The 23,518-nt window shown below is 40.1% G+C and overlaps 5 protein-coding genes across 6 annotated transcripts in view; 1 reads left to right on the top strand and 4 right to left on the bottom strand.

The window, feature by feature from the left end:
• Positions 1-219: 219 nt before the first annotated feature.
• On the bottom strand, positions 220-14,328 carry LOC144632473 (QRFP-like peptide receptor). 2 transcript variants are annotated; one of them, XR_013566897.1, is made up of 2 exons: positions 12,936-14,328; positions 220-678 (listed from the first exon to the last, which is right to left on the bottom strand). XR_013566897.1 is itself a non-coding variant. In XM_078491139.1 (1 exon), the coding sequence occupies exon 1, from the start codon at positions 14,326-14,328 to the stop codon at positions 13,381-13,383; it is 948 nt and encodes a 315-aa protein (XP_078347265.1). In that variant the 3' UTR covers positions 12,557-13,380. The 2 variants fall into 2 exon arrangements, 1 of the variants encoding a protein (XP_078347265.1); XM_078491139.1 differs by lacking the exon at positions 220-678 and having other exon boundaries at positions 12,557-14,328.
• Positions 914-2,038, bottom strand: LOC144633449 (QRFP-like peptide receptor). Its single transcript, XM_078492319.1, has one exon. It carries the CDS (start codon positions 2,036-2,038, stop codon positions 914-916), a length of 1,125 nt encoding a protein of 374 aa, XP_078348445.1.
• LOC144633450 (galanin receptor type 3-like) lies at positions 4,033-5,004 on the bottom strand. Its single transcript, XM_078492320.1, has one exon. It carries the CDS (start codon positions 5,002-5,004, stop codon positions 4,033-4,035), a length of 972 nt encoding a protein of 323 aa, XP_078348446.1.
• On the bottom strand, positions 9,844-11,034 carry LOC144633451 (QRFP-like peptide receptor). The gene has a single exon (XM_078492322.1). It carries the CDS (start codon positions 11,032-11,034, stop codon positions 9,844-9,846), a length of 1,191 nt encoding a protein of 396 aa, XP_078348448.1.
• A 543-nt stretch (positions 14,329-14,871) lies between the features above and the next one.
• LOC144633452 (uncharacterized) overlaps positions 14,872-23,518 on the top strand; it is a 13,232-nt gene continuing 4,585 nt past the window's right edge. The window contains exons 1-4 of the mRNA XM_078492323.1: positions 14,872-14,947; positions 16,146-16,257; positions 17,065-17,164; positions 23,008-23,227. Coding sequence (XP_078348449.1) covers positions 14,872-14,947; positions 16,146-16,257; positions 17,065-17,164; positions 23,008-23,227 — 508 coding nt within the window. The remainder of the gene's footprint in view (positions 14,948-16,145; positions 16,258-17,064; positions 17,165-23,007; positions 23,228-23,518) is intronic.

The following is a 23,518-nucleotide window of genomic DNA, read 5'->3' on the forward strand; positions in this document are numbered from 1 at the left end:
CGTAGGCACAGTTCATGAAGATTTTGTATTTACATTACATTTTCGACCAAGCTTGAAAACATGCAAAAGAGGGTTTTCTTCTTCAACAAAAATTGCTTCGAAAACTATTAGTACAAATAGTAGTTTACATGGTTTTTTATATCTATAAGAATAAGCATTTTTCATTACTTTGGAACCGTGCCGAGTTATTATTGGATTTTTCATTTTCACAAGACAAAAGCCCTTTTATAAAAAGTTCTACACCTGCAAAAGACCCTTGACACGGTTTGTACAATCTATTTCCTATTAACAGAAAAAGTGCTCATGGAACGTAACGTGACAATAATTTTACACTTCCTAGGGTCATCACTGAATAATAGATGTGTTTTCAATTAGTATAGCACTGACACTGGGCATCCGGATGGCCTTTTTGTAACTTTCATCTTTTCTCTGTTGTAAAATTGTTGCATTGAGTAAATAGATGCTGGTCTGCTGCCGGCTGTAGCTTGCATCCCTGTGGTGTTTGCTATTTTATCTCAAATCAGGCAAATCCTCCGTGCGCTGTACCAGTGTGTTAGACTCGTGTACGAATACACGACGTCTCTGCGATCTTTCTCAAGGTCTAGTCAGGACCTGATTGAGCGGGATTATGCTAAGTACTTGCCGGGAACATAAGCAAGTTAGTCTACCTAATGCTTACTACGAACTCACTTCGAAAGACGTTACCACAGCTTCCATCTCCTTTTTGCGAAAATCGGTTGCTTACATAACATAACATAGAACTTTACAGACACGTTTCTGTGTAATTATTGAGTTGCTGGCTTGCATAAGCCTTTAAAGTTTCGATAGTTGCTAAAGCACTTAAAGCTTTCTCACTGTTCATATTTTCCTGCAGACAAGTTGAGCAATCAGTCCCAGCATCTCCTGTTACTCCTTAACACTCTGTATATAGTGTGCATGTGGCTGTCACTATGTTCCCTTTGTCTGCTGCAGCGCCACAAATTGTCAAATATTTTCTCCTGGATTTCTCTACGTTAAGTGACGTTTCCGTCGTGGTAATTTCTCCTGAGGAAAATAAGAATGGTGTTGGTGCTGCTGTGTTACGCGCAGATATCTCAGTTCCATTATTTGGTTGCCCTGTTGTAGGCCCCACATGCACAACAGCTGCTTGTCTTCCGACTGTTTGCCTTTTCTTACACAACAGCATATCACGGAGATGTTCACGGAAGCATTTCATCCGCATGCTGTACAACACCGGATTGATACAAGAGTTGAAGGTTACTGATAATCTACCACTCTTATCGTACCACGAACCCATAACCACTCCACCCCAGGATTTTAAGACGTAAGCTGTTAAGTTAGGAATCCAGGAAACTGCGTAGATCAGGCTGACCGTAATCAGCGTTGTGGCAACTTGCTTACGATAGCGTAGTGAAGCCCTCTGGGAAGCTTCCAAATTCTCGATTGGCTTGAACCACAAGTGATGCACTACCCTGGAGTACAGGTATACCATGATGCTTACAGGGACTATGCCTGCTAGAACCATCCAAACCAGACTGTCTACTTTGGCCTCGACGTAGCCAAAGTTACCGTCACGTTTGCACAAACGTTGGTCGGGTTGAAAATATCTGGTGTCCATAAAGGCAGGCACGTTCATAAAAATAGCAAAACTCCATGCAAGGACGATGAAGACTTTCAGACGTCGCCTTGTAAATCTACCGCGCTGGCGAAGCGGATGAATAATGGCAAAGTAGCGTTCAACAGCGATGTACACCAAGCACAGAATGGATACAGCAGCACCAACCCACGCAATAGCTCCGTCTGTGACAAATCTACACAGGTATCGGCCTGTCTCTCCTTCGGGGTGGGCAATGGATGGCATCATAACGTACTGAATACCTATGAATAAGGCGAATGTCATGTCGGCGACAGCTAAATTCACCAGTAGATAATTGAGCGTAGTCTGCATGGGCTTGTTGATAAGGACAGTTAAAATGACCAGCGTGTTGCCCACCAGAGATATAAGTACAAGGATTGCCAACGCCACGATAAATATCATGTTAACACGAATTCAGAGACACTATGATCTAAAAGTAAAAAAACACATAATAAGATATTAATGATAGTTTATATCACTAAAAGCTATCACGGCAGATATTGCAATCCAACACGTACATACATATCTTAGCCAAGTACATCGATTTGACACCATAAAATAACATATCTGACAGGTGATTATAAACTTACCCTGGATGGGATGCTAGTCCATCGCATGGTTACCCCCAGCATTAAATCGCCAGTACCTATTTATACACCAGGGTGGAGAGAAGCACTTTAAGTGTCTTGCCCAAGAAAACGGCAAATGCAATGACCCCGGCTAGGGCTCCAACCTGGACCGCTCGATCCGGAGTATGTATATGTTAGGTAGTCCTTATTGCAAATAAATAACTGTGTTCTTGTGAGAAAGTCCCGTTAAGGCCGCAAATTTTACAAAACAAAATTGGAAGGGAAGCCTGTGAAAACTCCCTCCAGTTGAAGAATATCGTCTATTACCAAGTATGAGAGGGAATATTGAAATCAGTGCTTCTTTTACCTTTTAACAAAAGACTGCAAAGAGCCAATACTGTTGCTTTCAGCGTCATAAAAGGTACAATTTTTCCAACCCAAAAGTACAGTTACATCCGCAATAATCAACGAGGATCGTTTCTGTACAATGTAAAAAAAAATAAAATATTTTGCGGTCGAACCTACTTACGATTTCACTATTGACGGTAAATGGTACAGCACGGCTTGGAAAGCACTGTGTTGGAGGAAGAAATGCTTCTGTGATGCAAAGCTTTGGTTTTAATATACAGATTCGAAAGCCTTTTCGCCTCGTGATGTACAGAAAGCTTAAATTTAATTCATTTTTTCTTCCTTTAAGTATTGCTTTTAGAAAGACTGCAATTGACTCAGGCTCAAAAAACAAAGCTAAGCAAAAAAAGAAAACAAATGAAGAAATGATGAGATTCGTTATTGCTCAGCGGTCCTTATTTATCTTTTAGTATAATGCTGAATAAACATTTATTTTATTTTTTAATTAATTTTTCTTTCCCCAGTGTTTGACTTCACGATCAGTAGGCAAAATTTATAGACACAGTTCATGAAGAGTTTTTTGTGATAACAGGTGTTTCTGAATTTCATTACACAAGGGAATTTTTAACCAAGCTTGAAAACATGTAAAAGAAGGCTTTACTTCCTGAACAAAAACTGCTTCGAAAACAATAACAACAAATAGTATTTTACCTTGCTGTCTATATCTATAAGAAAAAGCATTTTTGATTACTTTTGCGCCCTGTCGAGTTATTATTGGATTTTTCATTTTCACAAGACAAAAGCCCTTTTATAAAAAAAGAGATCCTCGCCACGGTTTGTACAATTTATTTCGTACCAATAGAAAAAGTGCTCATGGAACGTAACGTGACAATAATTTTACACTTCCTAGGGTCATCACTGATTAATAGATGTGTTTTCAATCAGTATAGCACTGACACTGAGCATCCGGATGGCCTTTTGGTAACTGTCATCTTTTCTCTGTTGTAAAATTGTTGCATTAAGTAAATAGATGCTGGTCTGCTGCCGGCTGTAGCTTGCATCCCTGTGGTCTTTGCTATTTTATCTCAAATCAGGCAAATGTTCAGTGCTCTGTACCAATGTGTTCGACTCGTGCACAAATACACACCGTCTCTGCGTTCTTTCTCAAGGTCTAGTGAGGACCTGATTGAGTGAGATTATGCTAAGTACTCGCCGGGAACATGAGCAAATTTGTCTATGTAATGCTTACTACGAACTCCGCGCTTCTAGAGGCGTTTCCACAGCTTCCATCTCCTTTTTGCAAAAACGTTTGCTTACATAACATAACATAAAACTTTACAGACATGTTTCTATGTTATGATTGAGTTGCTGGCTTGCATTAGCTTTTTAAAAGTGCGATAGTTGCTAAAGCACCTAAAGCTTTCTCACTTTTCATATTTTCCGGCAGACAAGTTGAGCAATCAGTCCCAGCATCTCCTGTTACTCCTTTACACTCTGTATATAGTGTGCCGTCACTATATTCCCTTTGTCTGCTGCAACGCCACAAATTGTCAAAGACTTTCTCCTGGATTTCTCTACGTTAAGTGGTGTTTCCGTCGTGATAATTTCTGCTGAGGAAAATGAGAATGATGTTGGTGCTGCCGTGTTACGCGCGGATTCCTCAGTTCCATTGACTGGTTGCCCTGTTGCAGGCCCCACATGCACAACAGCTGCCTGTCCTCTGACTGTTTGCTTTTTCTTGCACAACAACATGTCACGGAGATATTCACGGACACTTTTCATCCGCATGCTGTACAACACCGGATTAATACAAGCGTTGAAGGTTACCGATAATGTACCACTCTTACCGTACCACGAACCCATAACCACTCCACCCCAGGATTTTAAGACGTAAACTGTCAAGTTTGGAATCCTGCAGGAGACTGCGTATATTACGCTGACCGCAATCAGCGTTGTGGTAACTTGCTTGCGATACCGAAGCGCAGCCTTCTGGGAAGCTTCTAAATTCTCGGCTGGCTTAAACCACAAGTGATGCACTACTCTGGTATACAGGTATACCATGATGCTTACAGGGATTATGCCTGCTAGAACCATCCAAATCAGACTGTCTACTTTGGCTTCCACGTCACCAAATTTACCTTCCTTTTCGCACAAACGTAAGTCAGGTCGATAATACCCCGTGCTCATAAAGTCAGGAACATTTATCAAAACAGCAAAAATCCATCCAAGAACAATGAAGGCTTTCAGACGCCGCCTTGTAAATCTACCACGCTGGCGAAGCGGATGAATAATGGCAAAGTAGCGTTCAACAGCGAAGTAGACCAAGCACAGAATGGATACAGCACCACCAACCCACGCTATAGTCCCGTCTGTGAAAAAGTTACTCAAATATAGGCCTGCCTGTCCTTGGGGGTGAGCAATGGATGGCATTATAATGTACCAGAAGTACATGATCTAGAAGTCCACATCTCTGGTAATGGGTCTTGTGCTATCGGATTTGCGTGTGTGCTATTTTTAGAACAGGCCTCGCGCGCGAGACGCGCCAGAAAATTACGTAGACGGCTTTTGGTGCGAACTAGTAACCAATCGCGTAAAAGTATTTTGTACAGCGCGCCTTTGATTGGTTGAACAAATTTTTGAAGTTGAGCAAGAAGAGCCGAACTGCTGAAAACAAGCGAACGGCACCACGAAATTTCTTACTGTTCAAGTTGTTGTTTATCAAAATGTGCATTTCGTGAGGATTTAAACCTACCGAATACGAATCACTGGTCTCCTCTTTTGTCGATGATTACAGCATTGAAGTCGCTAAAAACATTGGAGAATCCAGTAGAATGTGTTGTGTTTTGGAGTCAGAGTAGAGTAGGCAGCGAGCGTAAAAGAACTGACTGGTTCGACCGGCTCAAATTCAAAATGTAAAGACACTTCAGATGAATGGAACTCAAGAGAAAAAGACGGCTATTACATATTGGAGATTTCTTTTTACATCTTGGTACAGGTTTATTGCTATTGTAGAAAAGTCCGGCTGTCCCTGAAGTGGTTAAAATTGAGCGCATCGACTGTCAGATACACTGAAAGTGCGAACACCAGTTTGATCCATGCATGTGACAATTCACGATCAAGCCCTTCTTCGAAGCCTAAAAGGACAGGACGGCTACACAAGAGAAAGAAAAATTTTGGTGACTTGACAGATCTTGTTACATAATGAAGCTAGGTCACGCATTCCTCTGCTCTGCCTTTCTGCTCTCTGTGTGCCTTCCAGGAGCCACTTTTGTCAAATATGAATATGGAGAATCCTTTCCAACTGGCCGAAGAACACATAGCGACGTCCACTTGGTCGAGAAACATCAACAAGCTAAGGAAAAGCACTGTTTTGTGGACTCGATTTCGCTGCCTCTTGAAAATCAAATGGATGTTGTTTGCTCACTTAACAATGGGTTCAATCAGCTATCGTTCCCAAAGGCGTGGAATGACAAGGCCAGCTACCTTACAATTTGTCCTGATTGTGTGGAGCGGAATGTCATTCTCTTCAAGCGTAAATTGCGGTCCAGAAGACACAGAAGCCCGTGCTTATACTATGCTAATTCTGATGCAACGTTTCATCTAGAATTGATTGGTGATCTTGTTTTCAAGCTAAATCCCGGTCCCGAGGGGCGCTCGATACCAACAATTGTTTCTACGCGAGAGGAACACAAACATAACAATGGTAATGAGAGACGTAATCCACAGAATCTTCGAAGTGTGCTGCCCAATAGACTTTATCTGCCTTTGGCTGCGTATTTTCAAAGCTCTCTGTCATTGTGTCTGCTAAATACTAGATCTATTAGAAACAAAACAGCGATGCTTGTGGACTATCTGTGTGACCTAAAGGCCGATCTTTACGCAATAACAGAAACGTGGCTTTCCGAAAAAGACGCTGCTGTTAGAGCTGAGCTAGCCCTTGATGGCTATAACTTTGTAGACCACCCTCGTGTTGGCCGGGGTGGTGGCGGTACCGGATTAATTTACCGTGATGCACTGCGAGTTCAGAAAGTCGACGCTGGAGAGAAAGAGTCCTTTGAATTTTCAGAGTGGGTCGTTAGCACCGTTAGTCACAAATTCCGTCTATATATAATTTACCGTCCGCCGTACTCCGATGAGCACAGAGTTCCAACAAGTGTTTTCTTTAGAGAATTCTCTGATTATCTAGAAACAGTACTACTATCCAGGGAGCCGCTTTTACTAACAGGGGACTATAATATCCATGTTGACGTTACCAGTGACTACGATGCAATGAAGTTCGCTGATCTCCTTGAGTCTTTTGGACTTGTGCAGCACGTCACCGAGCCTACGCACGAGAATGGCCACACCCTAGACCTCATTATCACTCGGTGTTCTGACGGCATATTATCGGCCTCACCCAAAGTTGATCGTTACATCTCGGATCATGCGGCTGTTTGCTGTAAGTTGCTGCCAGAGAAACCGCCTGTTAAAGAAAAGGTGCTATCATACAGGAAGTACAGGTCTATTGACTTAGAGAGGTTCAAAAGTGACCTAGAAGCATCCTCACTGTGCCTAGACCATAGGACTGTAGAAACATCTGCAGAAGTCGTGGATAAGCTAGCCACTGACTACAACTCCACTCTTTCCACGCTTATTGACCGTTATGCTCCGATTAAGACCAAACGTATCAGACCACGTCCCTCTGTTCCGTGGTACACTGCAGAGATCGGTGCTGCTAAACGGTTGAGAAGAAAGGTGGAACGGCGCTGGCGACGATCAGGTCTGCGTGAGGATTTCGACGCTTTCAAAGCGCAGAGAAATCATGTGACCTTTCTTATGAATGCTGCAAGGAAAACTTTCTATACAGATTTTATCATTTCGGTTGTCCCGAGTTCAAATGCTCGACCACGCTTTGTATTTAGCCAACTGGTCTGCCTCCTGCCAGTTGGGATTTTTAACCTTGTTATGTTCATTTAAAAGTATTTGTTTCCGCTGTTTCAGTGGCATGCCTGTAAACTAGCTATCGCGTTGAGATATGAAGCTAAGTGCATGACCACTATAAACATATTTTATTTTTTATATAGCTCTAATGTTTATGTTAGGTCGTTTAAGTACATTACTGTGTTCTGGTGAGAAAGTCTCGTTCATTTAGCGAAGGAGAACCTGAACTAGTTCTCTCCAACTACAGCTGTCCGCCTATTAGCAAATAAGAGAGAGTTTGAAGAAACTTTTGCAAATACCCATTATATTTAAGCAGGATCAGGGTCATGAAACGTATCATATTTTAAAAGTACCATAACCTAAAAGTACAGTTGCATCCAAAAGTAAGAACGAGGATTTCTTCCTTTTGAATGCATATATTGTATTCATTATTTATATAATAAAAGCAAAAAAGCTGACTTTGCTTTAGAAGGACTACAATTGACTTAACCTCCAAACAAAACTGAACAAAAAAGGCAGAAAACAAATGAATAAATGATGAGGTTTGTTATTGCTCAGCAGTCCTTATTTATCTTTCTTTACAACGCTGAATAATTATATTTTTCATGATTTTTTATTTCCCTAGTGCTTGGCTACACGATCAGTTGGCACAATTTGAAGCCGAGCTGTTCATGATCACTTACCATTTTGTAAAACTAGCTTTTCTGGATTACGTTTTGCAACGAAACTTGGACCTGAAGCTCGAACACATGCGGATGAGTACTTTTCTTCCGAAAAAACACTCAACAATCTATTCATACAAATACTATTATCATTGTTTTGTATTTCCGCAAGCATTAACACTTTTTTTAATAATTTTGACGTCTTACTGAGGTTTTGTTAGATTTTTCATTTCTCAAATCAATAGGTCTTCTATAAAAAGTTATAAACATGCAAACTGTTATTATATACAGGAAGCGAATGCACAAGACCCTTGCCAAGGTTTAAACAATTCATTTCCTCCCAAGAGGGAAAACACTCAAGTAACGTGGCCATAATAGTATTTTACATCCCTCAGGTTCAATACTAGTACTAAGCATTCATAACTAAGCATAACTAAGCATAAGAGTGAACATTTAAAGATGTATTTTATATAGAGGCGTGTTTTCAATTTGTAAAGATCTTTACTATTGCATTGGCATGGACTGGCGTTTTCGTAACTTTGATCTTTTTTTGTAACATTATTGCATGGAGATGCTGTTAATAAAACGCTGTATTGACTTTCGTCTGCCAGGATTCCACAAATCTGTCATTGTAATTTACCTTGCGAAAGCGCATATTTAATTTATCGGCAGCTAGGGTCTCTTTGGTGGTCTGTATGCGCCTGTATGTCAATCTGTTATCATAAGACTGAACTGACATCTTGACAGCAATATTGTATTCTCCACCGTTAACAGGAATGAGCTTTTCTTTTTCATTAGGTAACGTTTTCTTCTTGCCTAAGCATAACCACACGCAAAAGCATAACTAGTAAGCATAACCTTAAGCATAAGCCCATTTGAAGAAGGAGCCGGCACATTCATTCCACTTGCGCTGTCTTCACTAGGAATATGCATAAGGAAAGGAAGAAGAATTTCTCTTTTGCTTATGCTTATGCCCCTTGAGAACAGTATAAAAGAATGAGGGCGTTCTTTCTTTTTACGCGCTTATGCTTATTCTTGTGTTTGTGCTTAAACTCAATTAAGCTAGCCTTTAAAGTAAATATACACGAGTCTTGCATTTTGCAAAATTTTTGTTATTTCAGTTTCCGTTATAGTGGCTGACAAAGAAGAAGACGATTGACTCTTTTTTTCGAGCTTACTGGTGAAGATTCACTTCACTGTCGTTATTATGCCATGCCGAAGTCTACGCCCGGCAATTTGGCTAGTTCGCTATGGCAGAAAGAGTTGTCCATATTTATAAAGCTGAAATTTATAGACAAAAGTCACAATACATCGGCAGTTTCGAAGGCTCATATTTCTTGCGAACATCGCGATAGCCTAGCTTTCGGTACACATACTAGATAAAGAATCTCTTAAAGTGACCACTCAAACCTTGTAATCGACAACAATGGGATCATTTCATCAATCTGTGTTCTTTAACAGTGGTACCAAGTGCCTTAAATGTCCTTTCTACAGCATTATTCAAAAGGACATCAATAAAACTGAGACAGTTATTTACCTGATTTAAGGCGCACTCAATACTGCGCGGCAACAACTTCGCTGCAAACCGTTCAAAAGGACATTCCTACAACTTCCTTTTCTTTTTTGAAAAGTTAGATTACTTACAGACGTGTTTCTGTGTTATTATGAAGTTGTTCGATAGTTGTTAATGTACCTAAAGCGTCCCCTGTTAATTTCTCATATATTCCTGCACACAAGTTGCGCACTCAGTCCCTGCTTCTCCCGTTACTTTATTACTCTTTGTAATTGCTGTACATGTGGCCGTTTCTATATTACCCGTGTCTGCTGCAGCAACAGACAATGGCAAAAAGTTTCTTCTAGAATTCGCTTCGTTAAATATGATTTCTGTCGTGACCATCTCTTCTTTAAATGCTGATGAAAAAGAGAATGGTTTTGGTGCTGCTGTGATACACACGGATTCCTCAGTTCCATTAATTGGCTGCCCTGTTGTGGGCCCCACATGCACAACACCTGCCTGTCCTCTTGCTGTCTCTCTTTTCTTGCACAACAACATATCACGAAGATGTTCACGGAAGCTTTTTAATCGCATGCTGTACAATACCGGATTGATACAAGAGTTAAAGGTGAGCAATAATGTGCCACTCTTATCGAACCACGAACCAACAACATCTCCACCCCAGGACACCATGACGTAAGCTGTCAAGTTTGGAATCCAAGAAGCTGCATAGATCACGCTGACTGCAATCAACGTTATGGTAACTTGCTTTCGATAGCGTAGTGCAGCCCTCTGGGAAGCTTCTAAATTCTCGACTGTATTGAACCACAGGTGATGCACAACTTTGGAGTACAGGAACACCATGATGCACACAGGAACTATGCCTGCTAGAACCATCCAAACCAGGCTGTGCACTTTGTCTACGTCTCCAAGGTTGCCGCCACTTTTGCACAAACCTAAGTTAGGGTGATAATATCTGGTCATAAAGGTAGGTATATTAATCAATAAAGCAAATGTCCATGCAAGGGCGATGAAGACCTTCAGACGTCGCCTTGTAAATCTACCGACCTGGCGAAGCGGATGAATAATGGCAAAGTAGCGTTCAATGGCGATGTAGACCAAGCACAAACTGGACACAGCACCACCAATCCACGCTATGGCTCCGTCTGTGACAAATTTACACAGGTATTGACCAGTCTGTCCTTCGGGGTGGACAATGAATTGCATCATAATGTACTGAATACCTATGGACAAGGCGAACATCATGTCGGCGACAGCCAAATTGACCAGTAGATAATTGAGTGTAGTCTGCATGGGCTTTTTGAAAAGAACAGTTAAAACGACCAACGTGTTGCCGACCAGGGATATAAGTACAAGGATTGATAACGATACGATAAATATCATGTTAACACGATCAGATCCACTTTGATCTAAAAATGAAAACACATTATTACAAATTAATGATAGCTTTTCTCACTAAAAGCGATCAGTGCAGATATTGCAATTCAACACGTACCTACACATCTGAGCCAAGTACATCGATTTTTCACCATAATAATAACATATCTGACAGGTGATTATGAAATTATAATAGGACTATGTGGAGCCATACTGCTGGAGCTTTTACTGGTTTCTTAAGCATTAAGCGACTAGAAGAAGTGTTTTTACTCCCTCCTGGATGGGATGCAAGTCCATCGCAGGGTTATCCCTAGCATTAAACCGCTATACCTATTCAAACACCTGGGTGTAGAGAGGCACTATAAAGGTAACACGTCTTGCCCAAGAAACGACACATGCAATGATCCCGGCCAGGGCACGAACCCGGACCTCTCAAACCGGAGTCCATCCTACTAACCATTGAGTCACAGCGTCTTCCATATCTTGTATATATTAGGTGGTCCTTATTTCAAATACATAACTGTGTTCTGGTGTGAAATTCCCGTTAAGCCCGCGAATATTACAAAAAAATTCGGAAAGAGAACCTGTTTTAAATAACTCCCTCCAGCTGATGAATACCATCTATTGCCAAGTAAGAGAGAGGATATTCAAATCAGTGCTTCTTTTACCTACCTTAACGCAAGGCTGCAAAGAGCCCATACTGTTGCTTTCAACGTTATAATAGGTACAATTTTTCCAACCGAAAATTACAATTACATCCGAAATAAACAACGAGGGTCTTTTCTTTTGGAACTGTCTAAATAATGTAAAAGAAAAATTAAAAATTTTGCGGTCGAACCTACTTACGATTTCACGAATGACGACAAATGGTACAGCACGGCTTGAAAAGCACTGTGTTGGAAGAAGAAATGCTTCTGTGATGCAAAGCTTTGGTTTTAAATTACTGATTCCAAAGCCTTTTCGCCTCTTTATGTACAGAAACATTAATTTGAATTCATTATTGTCTTCTTTTAAGTACTGTTTTTAGAAGGACCGCAATTGACTCAAGCTCCAAAAAAAGCTAAACAAAAAAAGGAGAAAACAAATGAAGAAATGATGAGAGTCGATATTGTTCAGCGGTCCTTATTTATCTTTTGGTATAATGCTGAATAAACATTTATTTTATTTCATTTTTAATTAATTTTTCTTACCTCAGTATTTGTCTTCACGATCAGTAGGCAAAATTCGTAGGCACAGTTCATGAAGATTTTTTTGGTGATAACAAGTGCTTTTGGATTTCATTACACAACGGAGTTTTCGACCAAGCTTGAAAACATGCAAAAGAGGGTTTTCTTCTTCAACAAAAATTGCTTCGAAAACTATTAATAAAAATAGTAGTTTACATGGTTTTTTATATCTATAAGAATATGCACTTTTGATTACTTTGGCGCCCTGCCGAGTTATTATTGGATTTTTCATTTTCATAAGACAAAAGGCCTTTTATAAAGACCTATAAAAAGTTCCACACCTGCAAGCAAAAGACCCTTGACACGGTTTGCACAATTTATTTCCTATTAACAGAAAAAGTGCTCATGGAACGTAACGTGACAATAATTTTACACTTCCTAGGGTCATCACTGAATAATAGATGTGTTTTCAATTAGTATAGCACTGACACTGGGCATTCGGATGGCCTTTTGGTAACTTTCATCTTTTCTCTGTCGTAAAGTTGTTGCATTAAGTAAATAGATGCTGGTCTGCTGCCGGCTGTAGCTTGCACCCCTGTGGTGTTTGCTATTTTATCTCAAATCATGCAAATCATCCGTGCTCTGTACCAATGTGTTAGACTCGTGTACGAATACACAACGTCTCTGCGATCTTTCTCAAGGTCTAGTCAGGACCTGATTGAGTGGGATTATGCTAAGTACTGTAACTACAAACTCAGTTCGAGAGACGTTTCCGGAGCTTCCAGTTCCTTTTTGCAAAAACGGTTGCTTACATAACATAACATAAAACTTTATTGACATGTTAAAATAACATAACACTTTACAGACATGTTTCTGTGTTATGATTGAGTTTCTGGCTTGCATTAGCTTTTAAAGTTTCGGTAGTTGCTAAAGCGCCTAAAGCTTCCTCACTTTTTATCTTTTCCTGCAGACAAGTTGAGCAATCAGTCCAAGCATCCCCTGTTACTACTTTACACTCTGTAAATAGTGTGCATGTGGCCGTTTCTATATTCCCTTTGTCTTCTGTAGCTCCACAAATTGTCAAAGATTTTCTCCCGGATTTCACTACGTTAAGTGACGTTTCCGTCATGGTAATTTCTGCTGAGGAAAATGAGAATGGTGTTGGTGCTGCTGTATTACGAGCAGTTTACGCAGATCCATTGACTGGTTGCTCTGTTGCAGGCCCCACATGCACAACAGCTGCCTGTCCTCTTGCTGTTTGCTTTTTCTTGCACAACAACATGTCACGGAGATGTTCACGGAAACATTTCATACGCACGCTGTACAACACCGGATTAATACAAGCGTTGAAGGCAACCGATAATGTACCACTCTTATCGTACCAAGAATACATAACCACTCCACCCCAGGATTTTAAGACGTAAGCTGTTACGTTCGGAATCCAGGACAATGCGTAGATCACGCTGACCGTAATCAGCGTTATGGTAACTTGCTTACGATAGCGTAGTGAAGCCCTCTGGGAAGCTTCTAAATTCTCGACTGGCTTAAACCACAAGTGACGCACTACTCTGGTATACATGTATGTCATGACGCTTATAGGGACAATGCCTGCTAGAACCATCCAAACCAGACTGTCTACTTTGGCCTCCACGTCGCCAAATTTGCCTTCACGTTCACACAAACGTAAGTCAGATTGATAATACCCCGTGCTCATAAAGTCAGGAACATTTATCAAAAAAGCAAAACTCCATCCAAGAACAATGAAGACTTTTAGACGTCGTCTTGTAAATCTACCGCGCTGGCGAAGCGGATGAATAATGGCAAAGTAGCGTTCAACAGAGATGTAGACCAAGCACAGAATGGATACAGCACCACCAACCCACGCTATAGTTCCGTCTGTGAAAAATTTGCACAAATATAGGCCTGTCTGTCCTTGGGGATGGGCAATGGATGGCATTATAATATACTGTATACTTATGGACGAGGCGAAAATCATGTCGGCGACAGCTAAGTTGACCAGTAGATAATTGAGCGTAGTCTGCATGGGCTTGTTGACAAGGACAGTTAAAATGACCAGCATGTTGCCGACCAGGGATATAAGTACAAGGGTTGATAACACCACGATGAATAACATCTTAACAAGAATTCAGAGTCACTTTGACCTAAAAGTAAAAACACAAACTGAGAAATTTGCTTGTCTCACTAAAAGAAATCAGTGCAGAGATGGCATGCACCTACATTAGACTACATATCAAAACCATCTTAAACGAGGAACACGGGCGAATAACGTCGAATACGAAAGAATAACGAATCCCTATAAAAAATAGTAAAAACGAGTCCTGGAAAGTAACGTCAGTCCGAACGTATCGACCTACCAAATTGTCTCTAATGTTTATGTTAGGTAGTCTAAGTACATTACTGTTTTCTGATGAGAAATTCCCACAGTTAATTTCGCGAAGGAAAACCTGTAATACTTCTCTCCAACAACAGCAATACCGTCTATAAGTAAATAAGAAAGAGTTTGAAGAAAATCCTTTGCAAATACCCATTAAGATGGATCAGCGTCATGAAATATATCATAGTTTTCAACCTAAAAGTACAGTTGCATCAAAAATAAGAAAGAGGATCTCTTACTTTTTGAAAAATTTTGCGGTAAAGCCTACTTACGATTTCACAAATGGCGGCAAATGATACAGTACACCTTGAAGAAGATTTCACGGCATCGCAAACCTTTTCGCCTCGTTATGTGCAAAGTACATAGATTGTATTCATTATTTTCTTACTTACAGCTGACTGTTTTTAGAAGGACTTCAATTACTCAGCCTCCAAACTAAACTAAACAAAAAAGGCAGAAAACAAATGAAGAAATGATGAGGTTTTTTATTGCTCAGCAGTCCTTATTTATATTTTTTTATAACGCTGAATAAACATCTGCTATTATATTTTTTAATGATTTTTTATTTCCCTTGTGCTTGGCTACACGATTAGTTGGCACAATTTGTAGCCGAACTGTTCATACCTTTTTGTTAAACTAGCCTTCCTGGATTACGTTCAAAAACGAAAATTTGGACCAAGCTCAAAAATTTACAGATGAGAACTTTTCATTTGAAAAAAAATAGTATTATCATTGTTTTTCATTTCCGTAAGTATTACGTTTTTGATTATTTTGGCATCGTACTGAGGTTTTAATGGATTTTTCATTTCTCGAACTAAAAGGCCTTCTATATGAAGAACATGCAAACTGTTATTATACACAGGAAATAAGACACTTGCCAAGGTCTAAATAATTTATTTCCTTCCATGAGAGAAAACACTCATGGAACGTGACCATAATAGTATTTTACACTTCCCAGGTTCAGGACTAAACGATCCAAGAGGTCTTTTTTCAGAGACGTGTTTTCAATTTGTATAAAACTTTACTACTGCATTGGGCCCTTACCGCCTTTTGGTAACTTTCATCGTTTCTGTATTGTAAAATTATTTCGTTGGGTAAATAGATTCTGTTAATAAAACACTGCATTGACTTTCGTCTGTCAGGATTCTGCAAATCTATTATTGTTATGTATATTCATAATCATAATCATAAGACTTGACTGACACCTTGACAGCAATATTGTTTTCTCCGGCATAGACAAGAATAAGATTTTCTTATTATTAATAACTAAGCATAAACTTAAACATAGCTGATGAGAAGAAGGAGCCAGCGCAATCAGTTTACTTGCGTTGTCCTCACTAGGAATAAGAACAACAACAAGAAGAAGAAACCATTTTTTTGCCCGTGCTTATGTTTATGCCCCATGAGAACAGCATACAAAAAAATTAGGGCGTTCGTCTTTTTTTGTGCGCGTATGCTTATGCTTGTGCTTGATACCCACTAAAAGTTAGTTTTTAAAGTAAATATTCAAGGGCTTGCATATTGCAAGATTTTCATGGCATTTCAATTGCCCTTAGGTGCTGACGAAGAAGAGAATGATTGCTTCTTTATTTTCCACCTTACTGGTGAAGATTCACTTCATTGCAGTTCTTCTGTTATGCCATGCCGGACTCTACCACAAGCACTACGGTTAGTTCGCGGTGGCGGTAAGAATTGTCTTAACGGAAGAAACAGCTAATCTCATTGATACGGTTGTTTAAGAATGTACCATCCTAATGGAGTGAAGCTGAAAGTTATAGACAACAGTGGCCAGTTCTCAAAAGCTCATATTTCTTGCGAACATCGTTATAGCCATAGCTTTTGGGACACATGCCAGAAATGTGTCTCTTATAGTAACCACTCAAACTTTGTATTCAACAACATTGGGATCATTTTATTAATCTGTGTTCTCTAACAGTGGAACCAAGTGCCTTAAATGTCCTTTACACAGCATAATTCAAAAGGACATCAATAAAAATAAAATTGATAGAAACTTTTTCCCCGATTTAAGGCGCACTCAATAATGCGCGGCAAAAAGTTCACTGAAAACATTAGCAAGTTAATCTATATATTTTTACTGTGAACTCACATCAAGAAGACATTCCTACAGTTTCCATCTATTTTTTGAAAAGTTTGATTACTAACAAACATGTTCCTGTGTTATTATGGAGTTGTTCGATAGTTGCTAACGTAACTTAAGCTTCCTCAATTCTCATATATTCCTGCAGACAAGTTGAGCAATCAGTCCCCGCGTCTCCCCATGTAGCCGTTTCTATATTCCCTGCGTCTACTGCAGCGAGAGAAAATGTCAACAATTTTCTTCTAGAATTCACCTTGTTAAATATAATTTCTGTCGTGACCATCTCTTGTTTAAATGCTGATGAAAATGAGATGGTGTTGGTGCTGCTGTGTTACGCACGGATTCCTCAGTTCCATTAATTGGTTTCCCTGTTGTAGGCCCCTCATGCACAACAGCTGCCTGTTCTCTGGCTGTTTGCTTTCTCTTGCACAACAACATGTCACGGAGATGTTCACGGAAGCTCTTCATCCGCATGCTGTACATAACCGGATTAATACAAGAATTTAATGTGACCAATAATGTACCGCTCTTGTCGACCCACGCACCCACAACTGCCTCTCCACCCCAGAACTGTATGACGTAGGCTATCAAGTTCGGAACCCAGCAGACTGCATAGATCACGCTGACCGTAATCAGCGTTATGGTAACTTGCTTGCGATAGCGTAGCGTAGCTCTCTGGGAAGCTTCCAAATTCTCGACTGGCTTGAACAACAAGTGATGCACTACTCTGGAGTACATGTATGCCATGATGCTTACAGGGACTATGCCTGCTAGAACCATCCAAGCCAGACTTCCCACTTTGGCCTCCACGTAGCCAAAGTTACCGTCACGTTTGCACGAACGTAGGTCGGGTTGATAATATCTGATTTCTATAAAGCCATGCATTTGCATCAAAATAGCAAAACTCCATCCAAGGACGACGAAGACTTTCAGACGTCGCTTTGTAAATCTACCGTGCTGGCGAAGTGGATGAATAATGGCAAAATAGCGTTCCACAGCAATGTAGACCAAGCACAGAACGGACATAGCACCACCAACCCACGCTATAGTTCCGTCTGTGACATTACATATTTTATTATGTTAAATTAAGCGAGCTTTTTCTGACAGTTTATTCTTTTCATTTTTGAACTTGAAAATGATGTCATGATGTCATGATGTCATGACTCCGAAACGTCGTTCGTTATTATCGTTTATTTTTACTTGCCTGTGTATATCAAAACCCTTGCTTATATGTGAAAAATTTACACAGGTATCGGCCTGTCTGTCCTTCAGGGTGGACAATGAATGGCATCATAATGTACTGAATACTTATGGCTAAGGAGAGAATCATGTCGGCGACAGCTAAATTGACCAGTCATGATAATTGAGTGTAGTCTTCATGGGCTTGTTGATAAGGACAGTTAAAATGAACAGCGTGTTGCCGACCAGGGATATAAGTAAAAGGATTGATTGCACCACGATAAATATCATCTTAACAAGAATTCAGAGTCACTTTGATCTAAAAGTGAAAACACATAGTGAGAGACTAATGATAGCTTTTTTTCACTAAAAGCAATCAGTATGGATATTGCACATTCATCAGTCACCTACATAGACTAAATATCTAAGCCAAGTACATCGATTTTAGCACAATAAAAATAACATAACTAACACGAGATTATGAAATTACAAAAAGTGATAATATTATACCCATCTCGTAGCTTTTTCTTATTTCTTGAACGAGGAATACCAGCGAAAAACGAATCCCTATTAATCCCTCTCACATTCTGTATTGGTTCGGTGGTCCCTATTGCAAATACATTACTGTGTTTTGGAGAAGTATTATCATTCATACCTCGACTATTAAAAGAAGTTCGGAAGTAGATTCTGTAATAATTCCTTCCAACTATAGCATCCAAAGTAACAACGAGGGTCTTTATTTTTGAAACTTAACGATATCATATAATACGAAATTTTGCGCTGGAGCCTACTTACGATTTCTCGAATGGCGGCAAATGGCAGAGCACACCTTGGAAAGCACTGTGTTGGTGAAAGAAACGCTTCAGTGACATATAGCTTTGGTTTGGACTAATTCATGGCTTCGAAAACCTTTCGGCCCTTTGATGTACAAATAACCTAAATTTTATTTCATAATTTTCTTACTTGAAGTTGACTGTTTGTTTGTTGTTTGTTTGAGAAGGACTGCGATTGACTCAAGTTCCAAACAAAAGTAAACAAAAAAAGGCACATGAAGAAATAATAAGATTACTCAGCGGTACTTTTTATCTATTGTTACTGATGCTGATTAAATATCTCTCATTTTTATTTATATACTTTAAAATTATATTCCTTTGCTTGGTGCTTGGCTTCACAATCACTGTTCACGAAGAGTTATATTTTTGTAAAACGAGCTTTTCTGGATTTTAATAAACAACGAAATCTTCGACCAAGATTGAAAACATGCACATGAGCACTTTTCTTCCTAACAAAATTGTTCAGAAATCTATTAATGCAAATATTATTCTTTCGTGTTTTCTATTTCCGTAAGAATAAGTACTTTTTGATTACTTTGCCATCCTGCGGAGGTTTTATTGGATTTTTCATTTTCACAAAACAAAAAGCCTTTTATAAGAAGCTCTACACATGCGAACGGTAATTGTACACGGGAAACAAATGCATTAGACTCCTGTCACGTCTTATACAATTTAGTTCCTCTCAAGAGGGAAAACACTCATTGATCGTGGTCATAATATTGTACACTCCCCAGGTTTAGGACTAAATGGTTCAAGGGGTCTTTTATAAAGAGATGTGTTTTCTATTTGTGTAGAACTTTATTATTGCATTGGGCATCGATCGATGGCCTTTTGGTAACTTTCATCTTTTCTGTATTGTAAAATTGTTGCATAAAGTAAACTGAGTATATAGGTGCTGTTAAAAGAACACTGTATTGACTTCCGTCTGCCAGGATTCGGCAAATCTATTATTTGTATTAACATTTTGAAAGCGCAGATCTAATTCATCGACAAATCGGTTCTCTTTGTTGTTGGTCTGTATGCGCCGATATGTCAATCAAAACAATTGACTGACCTCTTGAAATTAATATAGTTTTGTCAGCCATTAACAGGAATCAGACTTTCTCTTTCACTCGCTACCGTTTTCTTCTTCTTGCATAATTAAGTAAAACAAGGAAATGCAGTACAAAGAGTTATATTTACTTTATTACTTTACTTTTATTAGACTTTATATTTAACCTGGGAGTTATTGACAAATTTATTAGTCAAGAGCAAGGTAGGCAATGACAACAATGATGAAAGCGAATTTATATGCAGTGCTCATTCTCGTTTTGGAAATCACTTACAGAAGGTCTAAGAACCCAACAACGCTTATACTCATACGGCTGCTTTTATATCTCGGGTCTACTTTTCTAGACTAAGTTTTCTTACTGACTGAGTTACAGACCACAGACATACTTTGTCAAGCTAGCTTTTTTCCTTTCACAAAACGTTAAAGTTTTAAAAAAAACCACGAGAGCGTTTTAACGAGCTACGGCTCCTAAGCTCTACGTGGATAAATAAATTATGTCTACGTCTATGTCTATGTCTACCCTCCTTACTTTTGAAATTCGCAGTCTTTTTATTCCGCTTCGTATGGTCTTCATCATAACTCAATACTTCGCGGCAAAAACTCCGCAGAGAACATGAGCAAGTTAGTAGTATGTAATTAAGGCTTGTTTTAAACCACTTTTTTGAGCACAAATCTCATTAGCGTGAGCAGGAATACATTTACTGGGTGACGTCATAGAATCATGAATAAAATGCGGTGGATTTGATTAAACTGTGAGTGATTTCATGTTCTTTTTTCCCTTTGTTGATATAACCAGAGGCCAGGTTTGTCATGTTCTATTTTTTCTTGGCTGGTATAACCGGGTTGACAGGATTTACTCTTTGGATCACAGTAGCGGTTTAATTATCATCGTTATTGTATTATGGGCATCAGTACTAGTTGTTTTTCATTCTATTTGAAATCACTGGAAGAAGCATTGGGGTTGTAATTATGCAACCTTCTTATTGCATAGATTATCAAACGCAGACATCATTGTTTTCAATAAATGGTTTTATACGCGATGCGCTTGAGTGAACTCAGTGATAAAAGGGTTTAAAAACTTAGTCCCAAGCAAAAACATTTGCAAAATTTCTTTTTCCTTCACCACAATTCTATTGTTTTCCACCGCCACCACCACCGCCACGATTCTATTGTCCTACACCACCACCACCACAATTCCATGCCGCCGCCTCCTTCTCCTCCTCCTTAATTCTATTGTTTACCTCCTCCTCGTCTGCCTCCTCCTCCTCTACAGTTCTATTATTTTCTTCGTCCACAACCACCTCCACCACCATCACCACCACTACGACCGCTACCGTAACCATAACCATCACCACCGCGAATACCACCACCTCCACCACCACCACCACCATCATCATCATCACCACCACCACCACCTCAACGAACCCACCACCACCGCCAACACAATTGTATTGTGTGCCACATCCACACCCACCGCCACAACCACAACCACAGGGTCGAGGTAAGGTCGACGTGTGGTTGCTGTGAGGTCGATGGAGGTACAACCCAGGGTACAGAGTTGGTACAGAAAAGTTACTCAGTTCACGCTCTTGTGCTTGCTTACCCTGCTTATACCCCATCTATACCCCCTCTGCACCTTGCATTGACCCTCCATCGACCTCACATCAACTTTACAACGACTTAATGTCAAACCCGTGGTTGTGGTGGTGGCGGTGGTTGTGCTACAAAATAAACTTGTGTTGGCGGTGGTGGTGGTGGGTGTTAGTGGAGGTGGTGAAGGAGGTGGTGGTGGAGGAGGAGGAAAGAAGGAGGAGGAGGAGGAAGTGGTGGTGGTGATGGTAGTGGTGGTGGTGATGGTAGTGGTGGTGGTGTTTGTAATGGTCGCGGTGGTGACCGTAGCGGTGGTGGTGGTGGAGATGGTTGTGGACGATGGAAACAATAGAATTGTGGTTCATGGAATTGTGGTGGTGGTTTAGGACAATAGAATCGTGGTGGTGGTGGTAGTGGTGGCGGCGGTGGTAAACAATACAATTGTGGTGGTGGACATTATGCAAATGTTTTTGCTTAGGACTAAGTTTTTAAGCGCTTTTATCACTAATTTTACGCGCATCCAGTATAAAACCATTCTTTAAAATCAATGATGTCTGCATATGATAAGTCATGTTTGCATAATTACAAACTCGATGGTTCTTTCAGTGCTTTCAAATCGAATGATACATTAATCTGCTACTGTGATCCAAAAAGTGAATCCTGTCAACCCGTTTATACCAGCCAAGATAAAAACAGAACCTGTTGCGCGTGCGAGCCTAAGCGAAAAGAAACACTTTATTTATCTTTTGAATGTACTCAAGTTAGAACTCACTTCGAAAAGACGTTCCAAAGGCTTTAATCTATGTTTTGAGAAATGTGGTTGCTTACAGACATTTTTCTGTGTTATTATATGGCCGTATTCTTGCAGTAGCCTTGAAAGCTGCGTTTGTTCTATTGTTTCTAAAGCACCTAAAGCTTCCTCAGTTCTCATATTTTTTGCAGAGAAGTTGAGCAATCAGTCCCTGTATCTCCTGTTACCTGTTTACTCTCTGTAAATGTTGTGCATGTGGCCGTTTCTATATTCCCTTTGTCTGCTGCAGCACCCGAAAATGTCAAAAGTTTCTTCTGGAATTCGCTTCGTTAAGTGAGATTTCTGTCGTGAGCATCGTTTGTTTTGATACTGATGTGAACACTGATGAGATTGTTGCTATTGTGTTACGCACAGATTCCCCAGATCCACTGAATTGTTGCCCTGTTGAAGGCCCTACACGAACAACAGCTACCGGTCCTCTGGCTGTTTGCCTTTTCTTGCACAACAACATGTCACGCAGATGTTCACGGAAGCTTTTTATCCGCATGCTGTACAACACCGGATTGATACAAGAGTTGAAAGTGACCAGTAATGTGCCACTCTTGTCGTACCACGAACCCATAACCTCTCCACCCCAGTACTGTATGACGTAAGCTATCAAGTTCGGAATCCAGGAGACTGCGTAGATCAGGCTAACCGTTATCAGCGTTATGGTAACTTGCTTGCGATAGCGTAGTGAAGCCCTCTGGGAAGCTTCAAAATTGCCGACTGACTTGAACCACAAGTGATGCACTACTCTGGTATACATGTATACCATGATGCTTACAGGGACTATGCCTGCTAGAACCATCCAAGCCAAACTTCCCACTTTGGCTTCCACATAACCAAAGTTATCGTCACTTTTGCACAAACGTAGGTCGGGTTGATAATATCTGGTGTCAATAAAGCCAGTGATGTTGATCAAAATAGCAAAACTCCATCCAAGGACGATAAAGACTTTCAGACGTCGCCTTGTAAATCTAACGCGCTGGCGAAGCGGATGAAGTATGGCAAAGTAGCGTTCCACAGCGATGTACACCAAGCACAGAATAGATACAGCAGCACCAACCCAAGCAATAGTTCCGTCTGTGAAAAATGTACACAGGTATCGGCCTGTTTCTCCTTTGGGGTGGGCAATGAATGGCATCATTACATACTGGATACCTATGGACGAGGCGAAAATCATGTCGGCGACAGCCAAGTTCACCAGCAGATAATTGAGCGTAGTCTGCATGGGCTTGTTTATAAGGACAGTTAAAACGACCAACGTGTTGCCGACCAGGGATATAAGAACAAGGATTGATAACACTGCGATGAATATCATCTTAACAAGAATTGAGAATCACTTTGATCTAAAAATGAAAACGCAAAATGAGAGATTTTTTGTC

The sequence above is a fragment of the Oculina patagonica genome, chromosome 12 (genome assembly GCF_052425735.1).
Source record: "Oculina patagonica isolate OP01 chromosome 12, crgOcupat, whole genome shotgun sequence".
NCBI classification, from domain to species: domain Eukaryota; kingdom Metazoa; phylum Cnidaria; class Anthozoa; order Scleractinia; family Oculinidae; genus Oculina; species Oculina patagonica.

What these genes read in the sequence shown, in the direction of transcription:
- LOC144633450 (XM_078492320.1), bottom strand. Translation starts at nt 5,004, where the DNA reads ATGTACTTCTGGTACATTATAATGCCATCCATTGCTCACCCCCAAGGA.
- LOC144633449 (XM_078492319.1), bottom strand. Translation starts at nt 2,038, where the DNA reads ATGATATTTATCGTGGCGTTGGCAATCCTTGTACTTATATCTCTGGTG.
- LOC144633451 (XM_078492322.1), bottom strand. Translation starts at nt 11,034, where the DNA reads ATGATATTTATCGTATCGTTATCAATCCTTGTACTTATATCCCTGGTC.
- LOC144632473 (XM_078491139.1), bottom strand. Translation starts at nt 14,328, where the DNA reads ATGTTATTCATCGTGGTGTTATCAACCCTTGTACTTATATCCCTGGTC.